Here is a 26,180-nt window from a genome sequence, read left to right as displayed (position 1 = left end):
TGAGTGTCATTTTGAAGTATTCTAGAGTAAATATAATGTGACACATTTCACACTCTTACGGTGAAAGAAAACATCGTGTGAGAACCTGCACATCTAGATTCTAGACTACATCTGAATTCTAGACTGCACATCTAGAGATGCGGGTGAGTCACCTCAAAATATCCCTACGGGGATTACAGATGTGAAATACGTAAAATAAAATTTGTGTGCAATTTTTACTTTGATTTAAAATCCCTTGAGTTTAATTGTATCCCTTCTATAATTACTCTTCTTTGTTGTCTATGTCTATTGTACATAATATTGTCTACATTATGTAACAATCCTGCCAGTAGCGTAACTGTGCTCTTTTTCCAAGCGCCAGCGCAGTGGAGGCAAAACACGTATCAATAACCACGACATTTTCTTCCAGCGGTCTAGTCCTGCAGGACCTGACGTTCGTGCACGTGGGCAACCCGGACCTGCTGGCCGACGGCAGCATCAACTTCTCCAAGCGCTGGCAGCAGTACGGAATCATGGAGAACATCAAGCGGTTTCAGAAAGAGTGAGTATTTTACTCTGTACTGTTTGTTGTTCTACTTGTAAGCGTTTTGATTAGAGCTGGTCTAGTGCGTCAGTAACTGATCAGGTTGGCTCCATTTTGTAATGAACAGTTTATACGTCTCTCGGGAGGCCTCTTTCATGCATTATTTATAATAATAGGACGAAATTAACTTCAGTACACTGAGAATGTGTAGCGTCAAACAGCACACTTGTGCTTTTGTATATATATTTTTAAATTTAATTATTTTATTGTGGATAGCGACAGCAGTGTATGTTCACTACTCTTTTAAATTACATTAGTAATCATTTCTTAGAAGAATCTTAAAGCAATGAGTCCCGACAAATCCTCCTGAAGCCATCCCATTCACAGTGCAACTATTAACACTTGGCATTCTCATTGGTGACAGCAGACAATACAAGTTCAAGCGCAACGAGCGGATCCAGGCGATGTTCAACGAGTTCGACGACGTGCTCAGCGAGGACGCGCTGTGGCAGATCAGCAAGACCATCAAGCCAAGCGACGGCCGCAGCGCGCATTAGCCCCGCGCCCTGGCCGCGTGCTGCCAGCTGATAGCACGGGTGAGTGCCGCACACTGACTCTTCACTCACTCACTCACTCACTCACTCACTCACTCACTCACTCACTCGCTCAGCGATCAGCAAGACCATCAAGCCGAGCGACGGCCGCAGCGCGCATTAGCCCCGCGCCCTGGCCGCGTGCTGCCAGCTGATAGCACGGGTGAGTGCCGCACACTGACTCTTCACTCACTCACTCACTCACTCGCTCAGCGATCAGCAAGACCATCAAGCCGAGCGACGGCCGCAGCGCGCATTAGCCCCGCGCCCTGGCCGCGTGCTGCCAGCTGTTAGCACGGGTGAGTGCCGCACACTGACTCTTCACTCACTCACTCACTCACTCACTCACTCGCTCAGCGATCAGCAAGACCATCAAGCCGAGCGACGGCCGCAGCGCGCATTAGCCCCGCGCCCTGGCCGCGTGCTGCCAGCTGATAGCACGGGTGAGTGCCGCACACTGACTCTTCACTCACTCAATCACTCACTCACTCGCTCAGCGATCAGCAAGACCATCAAGCCGAGCGACGGCCGCAGCGCGCATTAGCCCCGCGCCCTGGCCGCGTGCTGCCAGCTGATAGCACGGGTGAGTGCCGCACACTGACTCTTCACTCACTCACTCACTCACTCACTCACTCACTCACTCACTCACTCACTCACTCGCTCAGCGATCAGCAAGACCATCAAGCCGAGCGACGGCCGCAGCGCGCATTAGCCCCGCGCCCTGGCCGCGTGCTGCCAGCTGATAGCACGGGTGAGTGCCGCACACTGACTCTTCACTCACTCACTCACTCGCTCAGCGATCAGCAAGACCATCAAGCCGAGCGACGGCCGCAGCGCGCATTAGCCCCGCGCCCTGGCCGCGTGCTGCCAGCTGATAGCACGGGTGAGTGCCGCACACTGACTCTTCACTCACTCACTCACTCAGCGATCAGCAAGACCATCAAGCCGAGCGACGGCCGCAGCGCGCATTAGCCTTAGCTGACTCTTCATTCACTCACTTGCTCAGCCATAAGCAGGATTATTCATTCTAAATGGCTCCGTTGAATATTTTCTTTGTAGTGTTTTTTTATGCTAACCTATTTTTTGTATTACAGGTGAAATGGAAATCCAAAGAATAGATGCAGCGACGCTCCGGACCGGACGTGTTCACATCGACAAGGAATTGTGTAAGTCGTTAGATGAATTGTGATTACCTATCGAAAGGCCTAATTATTTTTAGTGCATTTATTAATAAGAGTGTGCGACTTCTTAAACGTAATTTTAAGTTGTTAGAACAACAATGCGGTGATATAGTAAAAAATACTTTCAATACTTTCTTTTAGCTTTTCACGTGAAACTCTAATATTCAAAGTACATAAGCCAAATAATCTCTATCAGTATTTTATTCGATATACTGTCGCCTTTTACATATCAGTATGTGACTTGCATAGTGTTCTAAACAGTCGAGCATCGCCTCGGTGTTTAGGAAAATGTCCTTAAACTCTTCTCGTTGTTGTAATTGCCATAGGTGTCGGTATATTATCGTAAGCATGCTTTGACAACTTATATCTCAGTACATCGAATTAGGACTTCAAGTTGCTATAGGAGTTAGTAGACTTTTGATATAGTGATTAGTCGTAAAAGGTTTTATGTTGTATTGTATGTAAGTTCTGTTTGAATATTTTTGTATCGGCGTCTCCAAAGGGGTGAGTGCTACCAAATACCAAGTGAATAGTGAAAAGTCTACACCGGCAGGTTAACATTGATACATATCAAATACAATGAGACCCCTCTGTTGTCAGGAATGCCTTAAATGATTTCAATAGAAGTACAATATTAGCTGTAAAGTGTAATTTTTTTATACATCTTTTGCTAATAACTTTACAAGACAGAACTTTTAACCAACATTTGCGTTTCTAACATTCAGCAGAAAAACATACATAATATTTTGTGACTTGTGAAAAATGCATATTTTGCGATGGCGTATATTGTCTATTCATGGCGCCATATTTTGTGCATGATTTTAAAATATCGATGAAGCGTATTATTTTTGATAATCAGATGTTATACTTTCCCTAAGGGTTATTTGAATGAAACATTTACAAAGGACTTAAACTATCTACTTCCACAGTTGTGTATGTAGTCTACTATCTGGTACTGTAAACTTTAGTCTCAGTACACCATAATATACAAGTAGCAATAATTTGCTGCTGCATACATTAGCTAGGCATTATTAGCGCCAGTTTTATATACTTACATTGATCACTTGTTAAGTACATGATAGTTCATCAATTGTTGTTAGCGTTTTGAATATTGAATAATAATCGGCGTTAATTTGCCTTAAACAATCGAATCTGGATAAACATAGCAATAAACTTATAATTAAATAGTAGGATCGCTGCACAAGTTTGTGATATAGTGTGCCGCTTCACCGCTCGGTCTCAGTAACGTCCTCGGTAGGAAATTGTATTAGACGAATGTTAATTAGTAAGCATATACAACCCCTTGACTCTAGTAAGAGTAACGTTACTGCATTGATCTGCTGGTAGACTATTTGTGTATACAAAAACAATGACGGACGTCCAAGGAGCTATTTCACGAAAAAAATAACATCCTTTTATTCCAAAGTCACAAATCGGACACTTATGCAAGCGATGATTTTCAAAAGTTTCATGAAATAGCGGCCCAGTCCGCAGCAATAAATATTAGACCAATATTTAGAACATTTTACAATGCTTTTACTCAGTTATAAGAATGACTCATGATGAGTGAATCACTTGGATGGTTAGGTCTGTTACCATTTTGTTGTATTATTATTTATTACGTTGTATTACGTAACAATTGTGTATGATTATTGAAGTGTATTTAAAGACTGCCTAAATTAATTATTATAATTATTGTAATTGACATGTAAAGTAGAGACAAACTTTGTTTAGTCACATTAAACTAGCAAAATGTCATGTAAATATTATATGAGTTGTTATTCAGAACCTTGTCGAATTATATTTTATTTACAAAAGTAATTTACGTAATTTCTTTCGAATACTATTTGAATAACAACAACAATTACGTTGTATTAGGGTATTCAGTATTATGTTGAATGAAATGAATGCCATAATGTATGAGATGGATTTTTTATTTATCGTTTTGGGACACTTGTGTTACATTTTATATCCTTATTTTAAAATTACTTTATAATTATTTTTATATTATATTTTATTGTATATTAAATTTATTCAGTTAACCATGAAGTTTATATGCTAAATCTAAATTGCATGCATGTACAGTAAAATTTTGCGTGTGTCATCTTTTTGTAATTATTTTGTAAAATAAATATAGCACGTTATTTACAACATATTTTGAAGTATAATTTACTTCCTTGTAATATCTAGACTAAAATAGCTATAAAGTATTAACAATCATACTAAAATTGTATCATGGGAAAATTACATTTATAAATTGAGCAGCCATATTAGTTTATAAAAAAAATTGAATTACTAAAATAACTAAAATATCTTTTTAAAATGTTTTTTAAATAAATTGAAACTGATCAAAAGAGTAGGTAAGTAGGCAATTACCTACATATACTTAACTATTTTGATGCAGTTAGTATGAAGATTGATAGTGCGATCCTTCATTTAATCTTTTCAAGGGGTTTTGATTTGGTGTCAATGACACTTGAATACCTAAAAGTACGTCTTTTGTTGCCTGTAATTAATACATGGTTAACCAAGTAGTGAAAGTGAAATTTAGTCGCGGTATCGGGGGCTCTTATAGTCCGCGGGACTAAATAAGTATTTTCCTAACCGAGAAAAACACAGATTTTCGTTTTAAAATACGAACATAGGTATGCAGTAAAAAACAAGATACATTTAGGGTGCCTTGCACAACAAAGTTAATCAAAATTAAATCTATGACCTCTTGCTCTGACAATATAATGTCAGAGAAAGAGACAAACTATTTAATTTTGATTAACTTTGTTGTGCAAGCCACCCTAAATTATAGTACATGGACGAAAATGCGCAAATATGTACCGGTAATGGCTTCTGTCATAACCCATTTATGGGGTTTTAGAACAACCCGTAAATATGCCGTGCATGTATTCACGGCGGGAGCACAGCGGGCGTAGATAAAATGTATTGTTTAGAGATAAACCAATTGATGAGTACCTAGCAGAACATTTAAAAGGGGGCTACTTGTATCTTGCTGTAGTTAGCAGTAGTTGGCCAAGAGTGCTGCAGATTGGTTGGAGACTCGTAGAAATGCATCAGGTTATTGTATTGTTAGTTTGTGCTGCATCTGCTATAGCGGCGCCTGTGATGAATGATGGTAAGTACCTATAAATTGTTGCGCCCTATGCTTTGTTTGAAAGATATAACAGCATTATTTTAAACCCATTATTACCCAAGACGTCAATGTTTGTGGCGTAAAAGCTACGAAATGGGTTAACGTTTCAATAAACGAATCCTTTGAGTATTTAATCGTCCAACTGTGTACCTATCGGTACAAACTTCGTTATTCATTCGTTATAAATTTATATATTGAAAGATGTTTTCGAATTCTAGCCGACAAAGACCTCGGTGAGCTTGGCAACTACTTCGAAGGCGATATGATACTGACGGCGGAACAGCTGCGGCGCATCACCGAAGCTAAAACTACTAGAAACGGACTCACGAATGCCGAAACTCGATGGCCGAACCGTACCGTCGTTTACCGTATAGTGGAGGATGACTTCGGTTAGTTGTAGTCCATTATAGTCCATCCAGATTGGATACAATGGTATCGACCCTCCAATCGGAAAATCCGGGTATTACCATAACTTTGACGTGTATTTGTCTGTTGCAACGTAACTCCGAAATGGTTGAATCGATCTCCAATCAGAAATCCGGGTACTAACATATTTTGCCGAGTTAGTGTTCGTCGAAACGTATTATGATAGTAGGTACCTATCTACTTATTTGCTATTTTATTTCAAACAGAGGAAGATCATGTGAAAATGATCGAAGATGGAATGAAGGAGATCGCTAACAAATCGTGTATCAAATTTCGCCCGAGGAAGCACAGTGAGGAACACTCGCTGATGATTCAGGTAAGAATCGTACTATATTGGATTAATGAGACATCGCCAGCGTAACAAATTATCCAATTGTGTTTGATTATAAGGATATCTTTTTCAAATTTCTTTAAATCAGATTAATGTCGGGAAACCAACAAACTTTCAAAGCTGTTCAGAATGACGGGTTGTTCAATCCATTTTAGATTTTCAAAAGTAGATTTGGACCTTGACCTTACTTAAAAAACTAGTACTTACATAAACAATAATCATCATCATCATCCCGTAAACGCCACGACGCTATTGTCGAAATTTCTCATCCAGCCAATATGGAGGTACCGGCCACCTGTCTAATGTCATCGGTCCAGCGGGCTTGATATCCCGTCTCACGGTATGCTAGCCGTTTTTTTTATCTCCACTCGAACTCGTTTACATACAATAAGTTCCTAACGGGTTCCGGGGGTGGACGAGTTCTCGAGTGGAGACCACGAACAGGCAAACGCAGCATGGGGCGCCCTCCTGCCCGCTGGACCGACGACGTTAGGCGGGTAGCCGGTAGTGGCTGGATGAGGACGGCCGAGGACCGAGTGTTATGGCGCTCCTTGGGAGAGGCCTAGGTCCAGCAGTGGATGATTATTGGCCTAGTTCCTAACAACAAAAACACACAGGGCTCAGAGCGCGGCTGCTTCTCCCACGTGGGCTACCAGCCCAAGCCCGACGAAGACGGCGACAACCAGCAACGGCTCAACTTGTACAAGGGCTGCTTCAGACACGGCACCATCGTGCACGAGCTGCTCCATACCCTCGGCTTCTACCACATGCAGAGCACTTACAACAGAGACGAGTATGTCAAGATCATGTTTGAAAACATTGAGGAAGGTAAATGATAGTTGAATAAATGATTGTATGTTGGCAGTATCGCAAGCCACGGCTATTCATGAGCCTCTCCCAAAGAACACCGCTAGATCTACCAATGAGGTGAGGATACCTGGAGAAAACCTGAAGATATTACGTGACGATCTGTGAGACGACGTGATGGTTTCAAGTGTTTATATGTTAATTCGTTGCTTGCTCTATGGTGGATGTTATACCTTCGCCTATAAAGTCACTTTTTAAATGCGCCCCGTGCTAGCCCTTAGCGATAATATATATTATTTACCTATGTGTCCTAGGTATAACGCACTGGGTGTAAATAATTTATTACTTAGGTCTCGATGAATTCAGCTACATACATATTTTTTTGTTCACTTGTAACTCTTAGATCACCGTCACAACTTCGAAAAGTACAATAACGACACGGTGACGGACTTCGGCGTCGAGTACGACTACGCTAGCGTCATGCACTACCCGGCCGACGCATTCTCTAAGAACGGGGAGGACACTATCATCGTTTTAATGGTAAGCTCTTCTATCTGTATTCTATAGATACGTATTATGTAGAGCCAGAAAATTCACACAAATTAAACTTTTGTGCTTATCACCAAGGTACCTATCAACTGCCTTCTAAAGCTTGCACAATTTCCCACCACGCTGTTAGACTGGGGGTTGGATTCACCAATCTAAGTAGAGGTGAAGGTTTTCTCAAGAAATTTGCCTATATTTTAGAAATATTGTGATATTTTTTAGGCGAATGCGACCATTGGGCAGCGCGTGGGCATGTCCGAAAGCGACGTGCTAAAGCTGAACCGCATGTACTGCGAGCAGCGACACTCGTGATGCAGAGGAAAGACTTTTCATATAAGTTTACTGAAACCTCAACAAAAACAAAATTATTGTTTGAATGAACGAACGACTTTATAAAATTTGATCCTTTGAGTGAGTGTTGTTATCTGAATAGGTTTTCAAACCGATTAAAAGAAGCGAGTAGGCAATTACATATTAGGTACTATGTCGATGCAGTTAGTATGAAGACTGATAGTGCAATCCTTTATTTAATCTTTTAAGGGGTTTTGATTTGGGGTCAATGACTTGGATTGCTAAGAGTACCAGTAACTATAGTGCGACAAACTTATCTGTTCCGGTGAGAGCGAACTAAATTGATCCATATCTCATTATATACTAATGAATTATATATTGATATAGATAAGATGGGTTTATTGAAACCACAAGAGCGAATTACCACTACTGGCAAACTTAAAATCTTATAGAGTGAAGAAATATTACACATTTACGTGAGCTGTCACCGGAACAGATAAGTTTGTGGCACTGTACGAACCTCTATTGTTGAAAAAGCGACTTATTAAGTATACATTGTTAACCAACTAGGTAGTCAAATTTTAATAAAGTCGTGGTAGCGAGGGCGCTAAATATACTTTGAAGGACAAAACAAGTCTTTTCCGTGCCATAATAATTTACTAGAATGTACAAAAGTGCATAATATACAAGATAAGTAAGTCATTGGTTCACCTGGCTGAAACAGTCACAAAAATTGTGTAGATTCTGGCCATTTGATAAACAAACTATAGTACTTATGCTATTTTCTCTAGCCATTTAGAAGTGATTGACAGACATACATACAAATAAGTGATGGTATAAAAGTTCCGAATCTCCACTTTGGGAAAGGGAACTCTAAAAAGAACCATGCCAATATATTTATGAAAATATTATTCGTTCGTAAAAACTTAAATTCATTTAGTAAAGTAGGAGCCACTCACGGTATTGAGACCAGAAACAAAAATAAGTTGCTTTACCCCACACTCAGACTTTCGAAAACAAACACATCATTCATGGGGAACTGTATTGTATATACGCTTTTATAATAAATTATCAAATGAAGCAATAAATTTAAGAATTATGTTAAAGCTACATTATGTAGTAAAGCTTATTATAGTATAAATGATTATTTAAACGACAAAAACGCATGGTCTTGTCCACCTCAGCTAAGGCTATTGAAAAAATGAAATGGATATAGGTACCTACTTAAGTAAAATTGTACTAACTAGATATAAGTAAAAATTGATTATAATTTTTACTAATAGATATAAGCAAAAAGTTGAAAAGATGCTCGAGGAGTTTCTTTCGCCATTTCTTTCCTCCTCAATGACGGGGCCTTTGTGAAATGGTGGTAGATGACTATCGACAAATAATTGTAAAATTTTACGTCGATTAAACCATTTGACTTTGACTTTGAACACAAAGTCCACCATTCATAACCGAGTCATGGGGTTTTAGAGCAATGCAGTAAATATGCCGTGCATGTATCCATGGCACGTATTACCTATTTAGCTAGGTACTTATTATCGCCTTCACGGCGGGAACACAGCAGGTTTAGATTAAATGTATTGTTTAGAGATAAACCAATTGATGAGTAGCAGAACATTTAAAAGGGGGCTACTTGTATCTTGCTGTAGTCAGCAGTAGTTTCCCAAGAGTGATGCAGATTGGTGGGAGACTCGTAGAAATGCATCAGGTTATCGTATTGTTAGTTTGTGCTGCATTTGCTATAGCGGCGCCTGTGATGAATGATAGTAAGTACCTATAAATAGTTATTGTTGAAGTTGAAAAATATAGCATTGTTTTAAACCCATTATCACCCAAGAAGACAATGTTTGTGGCGTAATAGCTACGAAACGAGTGAACATTTTAATAAACGAATTCTTTGAGAATTAATCGTCCAACTATGTATCTGTACAAACTTCGTAATTCATTCGTTATTTATATATTGCAGGATGTGCTCAAATTCTAGCCGGCAAAGACTTGGGTGAGCTTGGCTACTACTACGAAGGCGATATGATGATGACGGCGGAACAGATGCGGCGCATCACCGAAGCTAAAACGACGAGGAACGGACTCACGGATCCCCAATCCCGATGGCCGAACCGTACCGTCGTGTACCATATTGTAGAGGGTGACTTCGGTTAGTTGTAGTTCATGGTATCGAGTCTCCAATCAGAAATCAGGGTACTAACATATTTTGGCCAGTTAGGGTTCGTCGAAAGGAAACCATTGGAATGCGTTTTTTTCATATTACTATAAGTACTATACTTGACTGGTAAAAAATTATACCCCTCTCTTCTATTATATTCTCTGTGGGGGTGTCAGTACCTGCACCTGGCTCTCTCGAGTGGACCTTTGTGCAAATCCCCTAGGTCTATACTGCCTTCCTAAGCTTGGACCATTTCCCACCACGCTTTGGTCCACTGCGGGTTGATGGGTTCACATATCTAGATGTGCTAAATCCAGATATGCAGGTTTCCTCACGATGTTTTCCTTCACCGAAATAGCGATAGTATACTTTGTACTTAAATTCAAAGAACTCATTGGCACATGTCATGTCAGCACCGGGATTTGAACCGCTCCCACCACCACTCTTTGTACACTTATGTTTATATTTGTGCAATAAAGGATTACTTATTTTATTAAATAAATAAATATAGTAGATACCCACCTATTTACTATTTTGTTTCAAACAGACGAAGACCAAGTGAAAATGATCGAAGATGGCATGCAGGACATCGCTAACAAATCGTGCATCAAATTTCGTCCGAGGAAGCATAGTGAAGAATACTCGGTAATTATTCAGGTAAGAATTTTTACCCTATTACCCTATACCTAGTAACTATATAGGTAGGTACCTAAAGATAGATTAGAATCCCGCTGCCACGCGTCCCCGCGGCCGCCCCAGCAGTCCACCGCGATGCCCCCATATCCAGTCTCCACCGGCCATCTGTCCAAAGTCGTCGGTCCAACAGAACAGAGGCCCCCTACGCTTGCCATGCCCCTAAGCTACGTCTGCACTCGAGAACTCGATGGTTTATACATTATCATTGTTCACGACATTTTGATCAGGTGATTGTTGCAGCGTCATTTTATTGGGAAGAGGTTTGTGCGCAGTTGGCGTGAGAGATGCGGCACAATTTATAGGAAGCCTGTAATAATAATAACAACACGCAGGGCTCCAATCCCGGCTGTTCCTCAGGCGTGGGCTACAAACCCAAGGATGATAATGGCGTCCACCAGAACCGGCTGAACTTTCACAACGAAGAGAAGGGCTGCTTCAGACACGGCACCATCGTACACGAGCTGCTCCATACCCTCGGCTTCCACCACATGCAGAGCACTTACAACAGAGACGAGTATGTTAAGATCGTGTTAGAGAACATTTGGGAAGGTGGGTACTTATGTTTTTGCGTTAATGTTTGTACTTATACACAGATGAACTGCAGGTGGTTATTTGAATAGTATTACCGCAGGCCGCTGCTGGACACAGGCCTCTCTCGAGTAGGCATACCAAAGAAGATATCCTTACCTACTAGTATTAGTCTATGCTACTAGGTAAGATTAAATAATGAAAAAAAATAGTTGTAGGTAGTTATGTTAATGCGAAAGGCGTTGGTCAGCTTTTTGGCTGTAAATAAGTAGTATTAACACTAACATATCGATGAATTCAGCTATTTCATTTCTCTCTCTCTCTCTTAGAATGTCGTCACAACTTCTACAAGTACAATAGTGACACGGTGACGAATTTCGGCGTCGAGTACGACTACGGTAGCGTCATGCACTACCCCGCCAAAGCGTTCTCTAAGAACGGGGAGGACACTATCATTGTTTTAAGGGTAAGCTCTTCTACCTGTAGCAGGTATAATCTATACGTATTATGTAGAGCCAGGAAATTGACACGAATTAAACTTTTGTGCATATCACCTAGGTATAAACTAAATCTAAAGCTTGCACCATTTCCCACCACGCTGGTAGCCTGGGGGTTGGATTCACCACTATAAGTAGACGTGAAGGTATTCTCACGAATTTTGTGTATATACTTACTAAAAATATTGTGATATTTTTTAGGAGAACGCGATCATTGGTCAGCGCGTGGGCATGTCCGAAAGCGACGTGCTCAAGCTGAACCGCATGTACTGCGAGCAGCGACACTCGTGATGCAGAGGAAAGACTTTTCAGTTTTCATATAAATAATGGGGAGTTTTCTGACACCTCTTAACTTTTTAAGAGGTGTCAGAAAACGTGTGTAGTACTTCTGCCATCGCCACTATAACGCCCTCTATTATTTAGTTTTTTTGTGAGTTCTCAGAAAACTTTTTATTTATATACATATTGATAGATCTGTAGTTTATAGATGGTGATTAAAATAATAGATAATAGAGAATTTTAACGGGCGATTATTTTACCTATTGTCCTCTTCCCTTATTTTATTTTTGAGGGAAGCATAGTGCTACTTTCTGTTGGTACGAAGTTAGAGTCCTGAATGGCAATTGAACCTGAGACCCTCGCTACAGCGGCGCGGTATATAACAGTCAGCTCTACACCAACAAAACATTATGTCAGAACTTTCATTCCATAAATTAATTGAACTCGTAAAAGGAAGTGGATAACCCGGTTAATGCAGTCAGGTTTTTCGGAGAAAGTAGTTAAAGTTGAATATTAATGAAACCGATAAAGGATTACCTATAGAAAGTTAGTAATTAAGTTTAAAGTTGCTTAACAGCAGTCTTTACAAGTTTAATAAGCTTTGTGCCATGTCACAGAAGCATTTCTATAATATTTCGACCATTTCCAATTATAATTTCTTACCAGATTTTGTATCAAAATTAAATCGAAAAGGTTGCGGTAAGCAAGACTGTTTTTTTCTTATTTTTAAGATTCGGCATAATCTAATGTTTCGGTTGATTAGACATTTTGTCCGCAGACACGCCAAGGGCGTTGAGTGAAGTTCAAGCAAGTTTCACACCTTTTTTATTACTACATCTAACATAGAAAGTACTATATTTTCTTTCATTTTGTTTTTTCAAAGAAAGGGTTTTCTCATAATAGATTATCAAAATACACAATACCATTCTTACCTACTGCATGTTATAATTTTTCATTCTAAAAGTCGATGTAGCTCTAAAATTATCTTGTAAATGTTGGTATTATATAGGTATGTAGAGAAAAGGTATTACGTAAAGTAGGTGTAGGTAGATAAACCATAATTATTACATCGCATCAAAATAGACCTATAAATAATTACAACCTGCACAATTTTTCGTATCCACATCTTACAGAATACCCCTTTCAATTGATCCAATCACTATTACAAACAGTGAAAATTAAGTTATTGTTGTCGGAATCGAAATCGGAAATCTATGAAACGAAAAATGAAGTCGGGCGGCACATTTAGCAATAAGTCCGCCGTTGCACGGATTATGATAGGTAAGTAAACGTGCGAAATGGCTCGGAAAGACTGTCGCAAGAGCCGGCCCGCCAGTTGCCCAGCTCAGCCTTGCGAAATGGTCGTATCTAAAGCTATATTAAATCCCGTGCCGCCTTAATGCGTTTCGTTTGAGACAATAAACCATCGATTGCCGCCGGAACGGAACCGCGCCAAAAAATGACGACTTTATAAACAATAGACAGTAAAATGACACACATACTGTCGCGACGTGTGAACTCACAGAGAAAGCGATAGATAAACACATGTGCGTTACGCAGTACCTCAATGTTCATAGGATTTAAGTTTAACGTTAATTAAAATGACGCAGTTAACCGTGTTATTGTTGTTTTTGAGTGTAGTTAAGTGTTATGGGATGTCCAAGAGCGAATTAGAGGAATTTAGCGATTTCTTGAAACGATCTTCGGCTTTGGATCAGAATTTAAAAGGTAAGTCCGCTTATTTGACTGAATTCTTTCTTAAGTTTTAATTTTTAATTGTAACGGCCATCCGCTCAGCAGTTCATATTACCAACATTCTATATACGAAGACAAAACATTCAGAAAAAAAAAGAACCTTTACAACATCTGTACAACATTATTAGCTGAATGTAGAGATTAAACTTTGACTGCAATCATTTTGAAAGTGAGATGTACCCGCACTATCACCGCACCAGGACACGGCCTGAATACTCAACACGTGAGGACCAAAGTAATTATGTAAATTAAATAGTATCGACATCGGTATGTGTTTGTATGTTTGGTATGCACACAACTGTGTTCATAGTGATAGATAAAGTGAAAATTTGTAGGTATGTAGGTAGTACGGTCAGCTTCATTAGTAGAACCTTATCAAACTCACAAAACGTTAATGTTTGAATGAATGAACAGGCGAGGTTGTTCGTTAATTTGACAAGGTGCAAAAGTGAAGATAGTAGTGATCTGCTGTATTTGGGTGGCTCTACTATCTACAACGGACCGCAGCAAGGCTAGGAGTGGTAATTTGAGAAGAAAACCACCAAATGCAGGTCCTTTTTAAAACCATTAACTAGGTACTTACACTAACTAAATAACGACAGTTGTCATTAGATAGGTCTTGGATAGATCTACCTATACTGACTTTAAACGGTTTCCAGGCGGTTTCCACTCATCCGACGAACATGAGGAGGTGTCAGACAACGCGTGGGAGGAGAGCGGCAAGTTCGAGGGTGACCTCATCCTGAACGAGCGACAGAGACGGCTGATCGTGGAAGATGTCGCTGAAGGACTGGCTAGGAACGGGCTCAAGGATAGCACCAAGCGGTGGCCCAATAACGAAGTCATCTACTACATACAGAGGGAGCACTTTAGTAAGTTATCTTTTATTTATAAGTAAATATTCGTCATACCTGTTGGTGCGTGCGTCTGTAGGTATGTTACAGTAACTTTTTTGCTTCATACAAACCATAGAATAACTAAGTACTTAGTTATTCTATGATACAAACTATCCTTATTCAGCTTAACTCATTTTTGCCACAGACATCATGAGTTTTTCAAGCTACTTATTATAGTTACATGTTTCTTACCTCTTGATCACAATACTTATATCTAAAACAATGTTTTATGTAGCTCACAGAGATATGTATATCTACCTATAATTCATCATCTTCTATCTACATATAACAGTAAGTAAGTACCTAACTATGTAGCTTAATCGTAATATTATGATGTTTTCAGCGAGTGGGCAAGTGCAAGCCATCATGGACGGTATAGAAGACCTGGCTCGGTCTTCGTGCGTCAAGTTCAAACCTTACAAAAAGGGAGACAGAGATGCTGTGGTCATACAGGTATTTATAATCCTCAATATTATTTATTTAATTAATGTAATAACTAATAATATTTTATATTATACATAAATATAAGTATACTCAACAAAAGAGATAATTAAGTACCCACCGCCCCAAAGAAGTAACAGTAAGGCAGGCTTATTACTCTTAGCAATAAGGTGTTATGTTTAAGGGTCTGCAATAGGGAATCGAGGGTTGGCATTGTCATAGAATTATGTAGTAAATGATGCTCTACAGCCTTGAAAAAAATCACACAGGTAGTTGAAGAGTCTAGCTAGGTGCTGAATCATTCGAATTTAAGTAAATGATTATGGATAACTGTAAATTAATTTCAGAATATCAAGAAAAACCAGTCAATCACACTCCCGTATTGTAACAACTGTGTCGTAATTATTAAGAATTTTCATATGATTTTTATCATATTATAAAGTTAAAGGCTTGGACTAGGCGCTAAATACCTTGTTTTTTAATAAACACACACTTATTTTGTGTAAATTAATCCCAAACTTGAGCAATTTTTTTCCCTCAAATCTTCATACAAATATCTATGGCGGCTTTCTGTGTTATAAAATCATAAACACAAGTGACGTTTGACTCAGTTGGCCGCTGGCCTCCAAAGAAGGGTCACGTCGGTTTAGGCAGCACTGACAGCTCGCGATCTTATCGTGTACAGATACAAAATCACTGCACATTGGTTGTCATTGCACTTTTTCAACTTTTATGACACCAACATAATTTGATTTGAAATTGAGGAAGCATAATTCTTCCAGTATATTCAATACATTAAATTAAATTAGATAGTGTGCAATATTCTCGTGATATTACAGTCTCGTAAAGGTCTGATGAGGAGCAGGAATATAGCGAATGGATCTAAGTGATGACAATACGCACGAACATTAGGTTAGGGATCAAAAATACAGTCTCTTGGTGCTGGTTGAGGTATGGTCTCGTGAGGATCTGATGAGGGCAGTAACACGGTGGTGGCTCAATTTTATTTCAAAGATGTTAATAGCTAAAAGCATCGAGTTTGGGCTATTAAGTATGTTTTTCAGAGAGAGAGAAAGAGATTTTGTTTTTCCTCTGGATGTGTTAGGTTTACTGGGTTTACTAAGTTCATTCTGTTAATGGCATCAAGTTGTTATGTGTTCATAATTAATAATTATTTATTAAAAAAATGCTGTTGATTCTCCACGAAAATGTAAAAATAAAAATAAAATAAATAAAAATAAATTCGTAACGTAAAATTGTCAATGACGGAATTTCTTCTATAGACAGTAGCCACAAAAAAAACAAACGAACCCTTCCTTCATTGGAAGGAGACCCGTGCCCCAGCAGTGGGGACGTAATGGGTCGTGATGATGATGAAGATGGCGTGATTTGAAGATAAAGATACATTTTTTCGACACATAGACAGCAACAACAAAAAAATACAGATTTAAAGAAAAGAAACACATACTTATACAAACCAACAAAGAAAAAAAAGGATACACATCAAAATAACTGGAAAAAATATAAGCCCCAATTTACTTGTGTGGGACAGGGAGTACCATAATATTTTTTTTGGGGTACTCCCCATCTATGCGAAATATAAGCTTGATATCTTTACCCGTTTCTGAGAAAAAGGGCGGTGACAGACAGTCAGTCAGACAGACGGACAACAAAGAGATCCTATAACGGTTGCTTTTTTTCTTTTGACGTTCGAAACCCTAAAATTAAGTAAAAATATTATGCTGCCAAAAAATGTACTTAGAGGTATTGAAAAAGCGGTATATAAACAAATTATACCAGCAGAGGGTTCACCATTTAGCTGAATGTTACTTAGAAAACGGCCTTGAGTGGCGGTCAAGTTGGTCCCCGCCTGCGATACTTTCCATTAACATTGGGACTCGTTTTCATGTTTTAGCGTACAGTCAGGTTTTTAGTTTTTTATAATTGTATTTTTTTATTTGTAACTTTTTATTTGTTTATATTTTATGAAATTTTACGTCGGTAGGTAGTTCATGATCATTTTTTATTTCAATAATTTTGGTGTTGTTATTTAAATACCTTCAATATGCATATTTTTGTAATGTGAAAATCAAGTCCTTTCATTTGATACCTTACACGGCAAAGTTGAATTATTATTTTTTCGATCATCACGTTATGTCCTCAAGAGGGCGCTTTGTACATTTTAATGGAACGTCACATAGCCTATAGCCATCGCGCCATCAATACGCTTCTAACAATACCTCATACATCAAAATCTATCAAGCCGTTTAGGCTACAGGAGGGAACAAAGAAACAGACAAACATACATATATACATACATACAATCAAAAAACATTACCCTCCTCCTTCGGCAGTCGGGTAAAAAGGAGTAAGACAGGGGGTCATTCTGAACTTTTGCTCTACGAGTTTTGGAAATTAACAAAAAAAAACCTTTTTCATAGAAACTTTGTTGGACATGTGACTTTTTACCATGGAAAACGAATAGGTATTTTTTTTCGCGAATTTGCAAATCTCGTAGAACAAAAGTTGTTCAGAATGACCCCTTGAGTCATCCCCTTTTGGCTTAGTATAGCCCTTTTGCGACACTATGTATTTACTTTGCTTTGTCGTCGGGGTTCAGTTGGCTGGAGGATGCCCGAAACTTATTATCTCCACTTTAATACTTTTAGTTACCTTTCTACAAGTAAATACCACATTTGTTTGAGAAAGCTAATCGGGTTCCGAGTATAAAGTAAAGTGGCACCCCTATTAATTTCTACTCTTTCCTGGTGCCTACCAGTGTAAGTAAGAATTATACTTACTTACCCTAAAATCACCCAAAATGTACTTGAACATAATTGTCAATAAAGTTGGCGAGTAAAAGTTTATCGACCCACTGTGCAAACTTACATGTGTGCGTGTCACTGCGTGTGCTGTGTGAAGAGCATTGAAAACCCAAAATTGGCGCGGCACGTCACCCTGTACGGGCCCTTAAAGCTATCATAATTTAATGACGTGATAATAAAGTATAATAACCAAAGACAATATAACGACGCCCCTACAATCTCGCTAATTACGTACCTGCGCGTTACATTAAACTTTACGATACCGCGATGTGCTTGTGATACCATAAGCCATAATTATAATACCTACTTGTATTACTTTATACGTACATCATACTTGTGAAATGGCAATTTAGCGGTGCGATCTAGTTACCTGTGCTTACGATATACACTGCCGGGCAATGAAATAGTTCCACCAACAAAATGCCGACAAACACCTTAATATCTCCTAAGATATAGAACCTAGCTTCATGAATTATAAAGTTTAATGAAATATAGTTTATTATGCAATCATTTTTAAATGCAAACTCTTTTTAATAGTGTTATTTTCGAAGCCATGGATAAAAAAAAGATAAGAAGGAAAATTTTCGGGTTTGAAAATTCAGGAAAATATTTGCTTCGTTTTAAGTTTTGCTTTTTATTTCATTCTTTTTTTTGTCGTTGTGAAAGAATTATAAAATTGTAAAGTCTTACGGCTCTCGTACCCATAAATCATGCCTGTATCAAGCGAGGATTGTGCGAGAATCATCACCATGGTGGCGATGGGAACCAGCCAAAGAAATGAGGCCAGAATAATGGGTGTGACTCATACTACTGTACGACGAGTGATCTAAAGGTTTATGGAGACTGGATTTTACCTGAGAAGACCAGGTACTGGCAAGCCAAGGTGCACAACAGTCCGAAAAGATCGATTGATTGCGGAAATCATGTTAAGCAATCGACATCAGACGGGAGTAGCCGTTCAACAACAACTTCTACAAGTTCGAAGGGAGACAACAAGCGAGTGGACAGTCAGGAGACCTCTTGCCGAAAGAAGATTAAAGCTTTACAGGCCAGCAATTGGCCCAAAACTGGAACGGCATCATAAAGTTGCCCGATTACGATACGCCCGTGATCATACAGAATGGGGTGAGGACGAATGGGGCAGAGTGATGCTCTCAGATGAGTCACAATGTATGCTGTACCATCATGATGGGAGGAAAAGAGTATACCGACAACCAGGAGAACATTTTTCACAAGTATGTTTTGAAGAAAAAGTGGCACATGGCGGAGGCAGCTTTCACGTGTGGGCGGGCATCTCTGCAGAGGGTCGAACAGCGTTAGTTTCAATTGAGAACGGGAACCTAGCTGCTGTGAGATACATCAATGAGGTCCTCAATGAACATGCTGGTCCGTTTTTGGCCAATATGGGAAAGATAGTCATGTTCATGCACGATAATGCACGGACGCGCACTGCTCAAGTTGTAAATGAGTATCTTCATGACGTAGGAATCCACAAAATGGAGTGGCCACCAAGGAGCCCCGACTTGAATCCCATTGAGCATGCTTGGGTCGAGCTCGACAGACCTGTGAGAGACCGAGTTCCACCTCCAATTACACTTCGTGGCTTGAAAGACGCGCTCATCAAAGAATGGGAGAACATTCCTCAGCATATGCTGAAGAATCTGGTATTCAGCATGCCCAATCGCGTAGAAGCTGTATTGAGAGCACATGGAGGAAACACCAAGTACTGAGTTATCAAAATACCACGCACACCTAATAAACGCATAATTAGAGATTTTGTTTTATTTGCCAAATGCCCCATTTTTAGGGTTCCGTAGCCAAAATGGCAAAAACGGAACCCTTATAGTTTCGTCATGTCCGTCTGTCCGTCTGTCCGTCTGTCCGTCTGTCCGTCTGTCCGTCTGTCACAGCCGATTTACTCGGAAACTATAAGTACTACAGTGATGAAATTTGATGGGAATATGTGTTGTATGAACCGCTACAAAAATATGACACTAAATAGTAAAAAAAAGAATTGGGGGTGGGGCCCCCCATACATGTAACTGAGGGATGAAATTTTTTTTTTCGATGTACATACCCGTGTGGGGTATCAATGGAAAGGTCTTTTAAAATGATATAAAGTTTTCTAAAAAACATTTTTCTTAAAGTGAACGGTTTTTGAGATATCAGCTCTCAAAGTCGTAAAAAGTATGTCCCCCCCCCCTCTATTTTTATAACTACGGGGTATAAAATTCTAAAAAAAATAGAGGTGATGCATGCTAATTAACTCTTTCAACGATTTTTGGTTTGATCAAAGTATCTCTTATAGTTTTTGAGATAGGTTGATTTAACTGTAATTTTGCTGCTACGGAACCCTTTGTGCGCGAGCCCGACTCGCACTTGGCCGGTTTTTTTAAAAACATTTAATTTAAATTTTTATTACAATATTTAAGTTTTTACATGGGTATATTCTGATGCGCAATTAAATATTCTGCAATATTGCAGAAGGCATCATTAAGCTAGCATTTTTCGTTTAGGAGTAATGTGGTGTTATATCAGTGGAACTATTTCATTGCCCGGCAGTGTAAATTCGGGAATGCTTAAGTATGTTGATTATTACCAAATAAACACTTTGTTGTATCCCTAGCCCTAAAATTGTTCCACAGTTTAATATTTTTTTAATATCTGACTGAAAACCTTCTTAGGTACCTACCCAAGTGGCAAATACCTAAGTGTGTTAATCCAGGGTATCAGCTAACTACATTTCAAATTTCACATAATTTGGTCCAGTCATTTTCCCGCGAAAGAGTCATCCTCATCTATCATCCAGGCATAGACTACTACGATTTGATTTCAGTTTTTACGACTAATGCGAACTTACTTAAACCTATTCCCTCCCCCAGGGCAGTCGCCGCGGCTGCTTCTCGCAAGTGGGCTACCAGGGCGGGTACCAGGTGCTGAACCTGTCAGCTCGACACCCGGTGGGGCGCGGGTGCTTCCGCCACGGCACCGTGGTGCACGAGATGCTTCACACCCTCGGGTTCTACCACATGCAGAGCAGCCCAGATAGAGACGAGTTCATTGATGTGCTGTGGGAGAATATTGTTCAGCGTGAGTTTACTACTGTATGTTAGGGTTGCCAGTTGCCACACGTGTACAGTGCTCCAAAATTGATAATGCGCATAGCAATCCTTGACAGATCGGTTGTTTTCGATTATGTGACACATGATATTGACTCCTATTCATTTCGAACAAGGTGCAAAATGCAAGTGTTTTTTTAAGGCTCTTACGATTGAATGATTCGGGTGTGAAGATCTGCATGTGCATTATTAATTTTGGACAAGTGTACGTTGTACTGCATGCTTTTCTCCATTTTTTATGGGGATGTACTTTAGTTCCTTTCCTTTTATTGTACCTGGTTCACTCAAATGAAACAACCTTTGTCTATCTCCTAGCTCAACATAAGATATATTGAGCTAGGAGATAACATAAGATATAACATAGCTACAAATAATAGGTTATATTAAGGTGAGTCGGGGCAAGCGCGCCATAGTTTTTTCATAGATGAATTCAACTCAATATATCTTCTCTATTTACTGACCTAAACATGTAAATTTATAAAATTTACAATCTTTGGTTATTTGAGATAATAATGTTACGTTGATTAAGTGAATATACTGATAAATTTAGGATATAATGCTAGTTTTTTAAAAACATGGAGATAGGCGCACTTGCCTCTGAAAATGGGGCAAGTGCGCCTACACAAACTAAACCGCCAAAAGTAATGCTTAGCAGAAAAACACCAAATTTACTTGAAAGAACGTCAACAAAAAAACACAATACTTTTGGGTTATTTTTGAAAATGGCAATACAAAATAAGTTACGGCCATCAAATGAAATTCGGGGCAAGTGCGCCATATCTTTCGAGTCAGGGGTTCTCAACAATCATAGGTGGGTAGCTTTTTGAATTTTGATAAAAACTTTAATGTATGTGTAGATGAAATTTTATACTGGCATAAATTATGACAAATCACAGTAATAGGAAAAAAAAACTTTAATTTCAGGCTATAATTATATTTATTTGCATAAAAACAAAACGTACAAAATTTTCATAAACAAATTTAACAAAACTTAAACATTTTTTCTTATTACCTAGTACTTAATAGATATTCAGTCGAATAGCAGTCTTCGCTTACTTAATTCAAATTATATATGTTTTAGAAAAGACAATATAAACACCTGTAATCAGTGTAATACCTTAGAGCAATAATCTGCAATACAATAACATACATGTTCCCTATAAACGCAAGGACAGTCCCGAGTCAGTTATACTATGGCAGGTTACCAATTTATATTATAAAATTAGCATAAAGTGTTCTCGAGTTGTGATACTAGTCACTTACCAAGCCTCCAGTATGAATTTGGCTAAATAAATAAAAAAAGATATCAAAGGCAATTTTGGAAATAATCGGCCACCTTATGGTTGGTAACCCCTGCCTTGGGGCAAATGCGCCATATAAAAATGGCTGGCCCTAGTACTCAGGCGCACTTACCCCTCTCGAAAATTTTTAGGTTAAGATTTATAATTGGCTAGAAAATTATTAATTTCGCTACTAAAAAGAAAAATACAAGTAAGGATTTAAAGGAAATCTTTTAAATTATACACTCACCTTATTAGTTTCCCCAAACACTGATGATTTTCTGAGATTTTAATGGATTTGTAACACGTGCTCATCTCGTAATTGATGTTAAAATGACACTAAGAATAGAATGTCCATTATCTCAAATTAGAGCAAGCAGAGCCATCTGTGATTTAAACCCGGAACTTCATTTGATTTGTTCCATGGATGTAAGATGTCGTTAAGAGTCCCACATCAGTAGTTTTTGAGATAATAGGGGGGGGCGCTCTTACCCCGTAGGCGCGCTTGCCCCGACTCACCTTAACCACTTCGCATGTTTTGTCAACATTCGGTTAGTTATGTTTCTGTGGGAATTTACAAAAAGTCTAAATAATATCTAAGTAGTAGTTAACTACTAAAACGTAAAGCGACTTTGATTAAAAAAAAAAAATACAAAATCATGACGTTAATGTACGGTCGCCTGCGCCTAAAAGTATACAGGCGGAGTTTTTAAAATAGCGATCCCTGATGATGAAGGGACCAGCTACATCTATTATAAATCCGGGGACGTGTTGTGTGTGATGTGTGTAGCAGTGGTGTTTAAAACTCCGCCTGTATACTTTTATAGGCGCAGGCGACCATTCCAACATATTTTAAGAACCATGTAAAACTCACACATAAGTACCTACTTAGTTACAATAAATATAATGATTATGAAAAACTTTCAGCGGCGCGCCACAACTTCCGCAAGTACAACGTGTTCTCGGTGTCGGACTTCGGCGTCGGCTACGACTACGACAGCGTGCTGCACTACAGCCGCAGAGCCTTCTCCTCTAACGGGAAACCGACCTTAGTGCCTAAGCAGGTATGGCTAATTTACATTATAACAGACTTTACAGTCGTGCCTGGCCCTTGAACGGAAAACTGACTATAATGCCCAAGCAGGTGATCTCAGTATTGCCTTCTCCTCTACTCATGGAAAACCGGCACTAGATGATCATTGACTACTTACACCTTTTCATGCAACGAATTACCGACCCTCGTATTAAACAAGTATAGGATTTTGTATTTTGATCGTTCTCGATCTTTCTTTGTTTCAGAGTGGCGCGCATATTGGCCAAAGAATAGGACTGTCGGACAAAGACACCCAAAAACTAAACAAAATGTACTGCGACGCCGACTCGAACACGTTTGACCAGCCGAATGATCACCCGAAAGTAGTGAAGAAGAGGAAGCCGAAGAATCAGCCCTTCCAAGGCCACGGCATCGGCTACCACCAGGGCAAAACGGTGGTCATAAAACTACCCGCCGCCGAAACATTCAAATATCCAATAAAGCCAACCTATCCCACTTACGATTATTTCAAAAAAGGCCCTGAAGATACCATAGATATAATAAGTAGTCCCAAAGATGCAACTACTGATGTATTTAAGAAATATAACTATGACGAAAAGAAACCACTTTATAAGTATAAAACGAATAAGAATACTGGGAACGCTACAGTTGAAGTAAGTAAAGATCCAGCAGATGATAACCGTGAAAAGAACAGTAAAGAAACGGAACAAAATAAAGAAATTATAAAAAGTAATGAAGAAACAACTGAATCGGATTCTACTGAATATAACGACAAGGCTATAGAAAGATTGGATATGATTGTTAGATCACATGTTTATCCATCCTCCGCAGGCAAATCCCACGGCGGGAAGATTGATTACAGTAAATACTATAATCCTATTAAGACGCATGAGAGCGAAAGACATTCCAAGAAAATCGATGAATTGTTTAGTAACTCCAAACACCCAGTACAAAATAAATATACTAATAGTTTAAACGACAAAAAGGATGAGATAGAAAAGTTACCCCTTAATAATGCTTCTAGTCATGAAGAGTGGGTTCATCAGCCAGGTGAACCGAATGATCAAGAAAAATATAAATATGACGAAATAGATTCAACATTTAGAACGTCGCAGCCTTTCAAAAAACATCAGGTAGAAAAATACCTAAAGACAAGATACAAGATACCGTCTGAATTTATTGTCAAGTACAAGGATATCAAAAATAAGCATGATTACAGTTCCTATTATGACCCTGATAGCGATAAGGCCTTGAATGCAGATTCAAAATCGAGTCGGTCGCCTTATACGTTGTTGGGTGAATCTGTACCATTATCTGAACCATGGTATAAAGTGGAAGAAATTAAACCTAACTTTCAGTTCTCCACAGGTAAGGTTTCAAGTGAATTAGATTCATTTAGAGAAGATAGTGCCACTGAAAAAGATCCATCGCCTTATTCTAATTTGCCCTACCTAGAGAAAGATCCGGAAAAAGAAAAACTTAAAACTGAATACGGTTATTACTCAGATCCCGATTCACTTGCCTATCTTGCCAAGAAGCAAGATTTTAGTCAGTATTACCACGGTCCAAAGCCAATAAAAAGTGAAAAACCAGCACCATTTACTAAAGAATGGTATAAAACTCACGAAAATGGTGATCATGATGATGAATTGAGAAAAAAGGAGTATGCGCCAAAATATACTTCACCCTCAAGTTCTTACAAAAGTTCTAAAGAAATAAATAAATCAAGTGAAGGTGACGATGACGAATCTCGAGAAATCAATCACAGCGATTCATCTGAAGATAAAAGTGATGCCAAATTACACTATTCTGCGGAGTATGATGAAGAAAAATCAGGGAGCCAAGAGGATCCATATAGAGAAAAGTTATATGATACTAGCAGAGAAAAGTTATATGATTTTAGAAAGGATTCATATAAAGAGGGCGTTGTCAAGCCTATGAAAACCAAAGAAACCACTTATGATGTCACTGAGGAAAGTGACGAATCTGAGGAAGACAGCGACCAAGATCAGAAGAAAATTCCACAATCGAACGGTAAAGACGTAGAAGGTAACGACGCATTTGACTATCGGAAAATGGAAGATCGTCTTAAAGATATAATGAAAAGTTACCTATATTAAATATCATGCATTCATTTGAAATGGTCGTTCGGTTGAATGAAGGAATTCGACCATTTATGTTATGTTAGGGCACCATTGGTGCGTTATGTCGTCGCTTCCATAAAATATATTTTTATGACCGTTCCTTTGCGACGACACGCAACGACGCGCGACGCGACGCAGCGTAACGTACCAATGAGGCCTTCCCTTAAATTGTGACATACACCACATGTACCAAGCTCTAACCCAATAAAAGATAATAATGTTTAAAAACTTTTTCGTTATTTTGTATGGTCCACACTACTAGTATTTTCTCTTACATAAGTGGGGTGGCTCAAACAGAACATGACCTATGCTAAGCTGTCGGTGGGTAGTCTACCTACCACCATATAGAATAACAAGTACAGTAGCGTTATTCTATGCTACCACTTGGTTAAGTTCCACTACGTGTTGTGTTGTGGTGGTTTCGCATCACATCCAAATGTAAGGATGGCGGAGGTATTAATGAAACAAAGGCTCGATTAAGACTGGTTTATTTTGGAGTAAACATGAATATTTAAAGATATGCTTTAGGTATACCACTACATTACCCACGCAGGGGTAAAATAAAATAAAATAGGTATAGTTTATTTTATTTTTATATCGAATATTGATTACATTGCTTACACTTCACAATACACATGAATATAATAAAGGTT

General features: G+C 38.8%; 4 protein-coding genes across 4 annotated transcripts in view; all 4 read left to right on the top strand.

Annotated features, from left to right (window-relative positions):
• Positions 1–4,452, top strand: part of LOC105395627 (guanine nucleotide-releasing factor 2) — a 30,301-nt gene extending 25,849 nt beyond the window's left edge. Inside the window, exons 26-28 of the mRNA XM_048625715.1 lie at positions 410–541; positions 948–1,119; positions 2,211–4,452. Of these exons, the coding sequence (XP_048481672.1) occupies positions 410–541; positions 948–1,080 (265 nt within the window). The 3' untranslated portion in view covers positions 1,081–1,119; positions 2,211–4,452. The remainder of the gene's footprint in view (positions 1–409; positions 542–947; positions 1,120–2,210) is intronic.
• A 905-nt stretch (positions 4,453–5,357) lies between these two features.
• On the top strand, positions 5,358–7,963 carry LOC119691170 (seminal metalloprotease 1). Its single transcript, XM_048625690.1, has 6 exons — positions 5,358–5,366; positions 5,477–5,831; positions 6,075–6,184; positions 6,817–7,027; positions 7,410–7,546; positions 7,775–7,963. The coding sequence occupies exons 1-6, from the start codon at positions 5,358–5,360 to the stop codon at positions 7,862–7,864; spliced, it is 912 nt and encodes a 303-aa protein (XP_048481647.1). The 3' UTR covers positions 7,865–7,963.
• Positions 7,964–9,455: 1,492 nt separating this feature from the next.
• Positions 9,456–12,086, top strand: LOC119691300 (seminal metalloprotease 1). Its single transcript, XM_038108527.2, has 6 exons — positions 9,456–9,615; positions 9,816–10,004; positions 10,561–10,670; positions 11,042–11,258; positions 11,567–11,703; positions 11,936–12,086. The coding sequence occupies exons 1-6, from the start codon at positions 9,522–9,524 to the stop codon at positions 12,023–12,025; spliced, it is 837 nt and encodes a 278-aa protein (XP_037964455.2). The 5' UTR covers positions 9,456–9,521; the 3' UTR covers positions 12,026–12,086.
• A 110-nt stretch (positions 12,087–12,196) lies between these two features.
• On the top strand, positions 12,197–25,770 carry LOC105395628. The gene is made up of 6 exons (XM_048625858.1): positions 12,197–13,741; positions 14,428–14,640; positions 15,008–15,117; positions 20,813–21,020; positions 23,257–23,393; positions 23,629–25,770. Exons 1-6 carry the CDS (start codon positions 13,615–13,617, stop codon positions 25,501–25,503), a joined length of 2,670 nt encoding a protein of 889 aa, XP_048481815.1. The 5' UTR covers positions 12,197–13,614; the 3' UTR covers positions 25,504–25,770.
• The last annotated feature ends 410 nt before the right edge of the window (positions 25,771–26,180 follow it).

The sequence above is a fragment of the Plutella xylostella genome, chromosome 15 (assembly GCF_932276165.1).
Source record: "Plutella xylostella chromosome 15, ilPluXylo3.1, whole genome shotgun sequence".
Classification (NCBI taxonomy): Eukaryota; Metazoa; Arthropoda; class Insecta; order Lepidoptera; family Plutellidae; genus Plutella; species Plutella xylostella.
The sequence above is the reverse complement of the archived record's forward strand: the minus strand, read 5'-3'. Positions and strand labels throughout refer to the sequence as shown.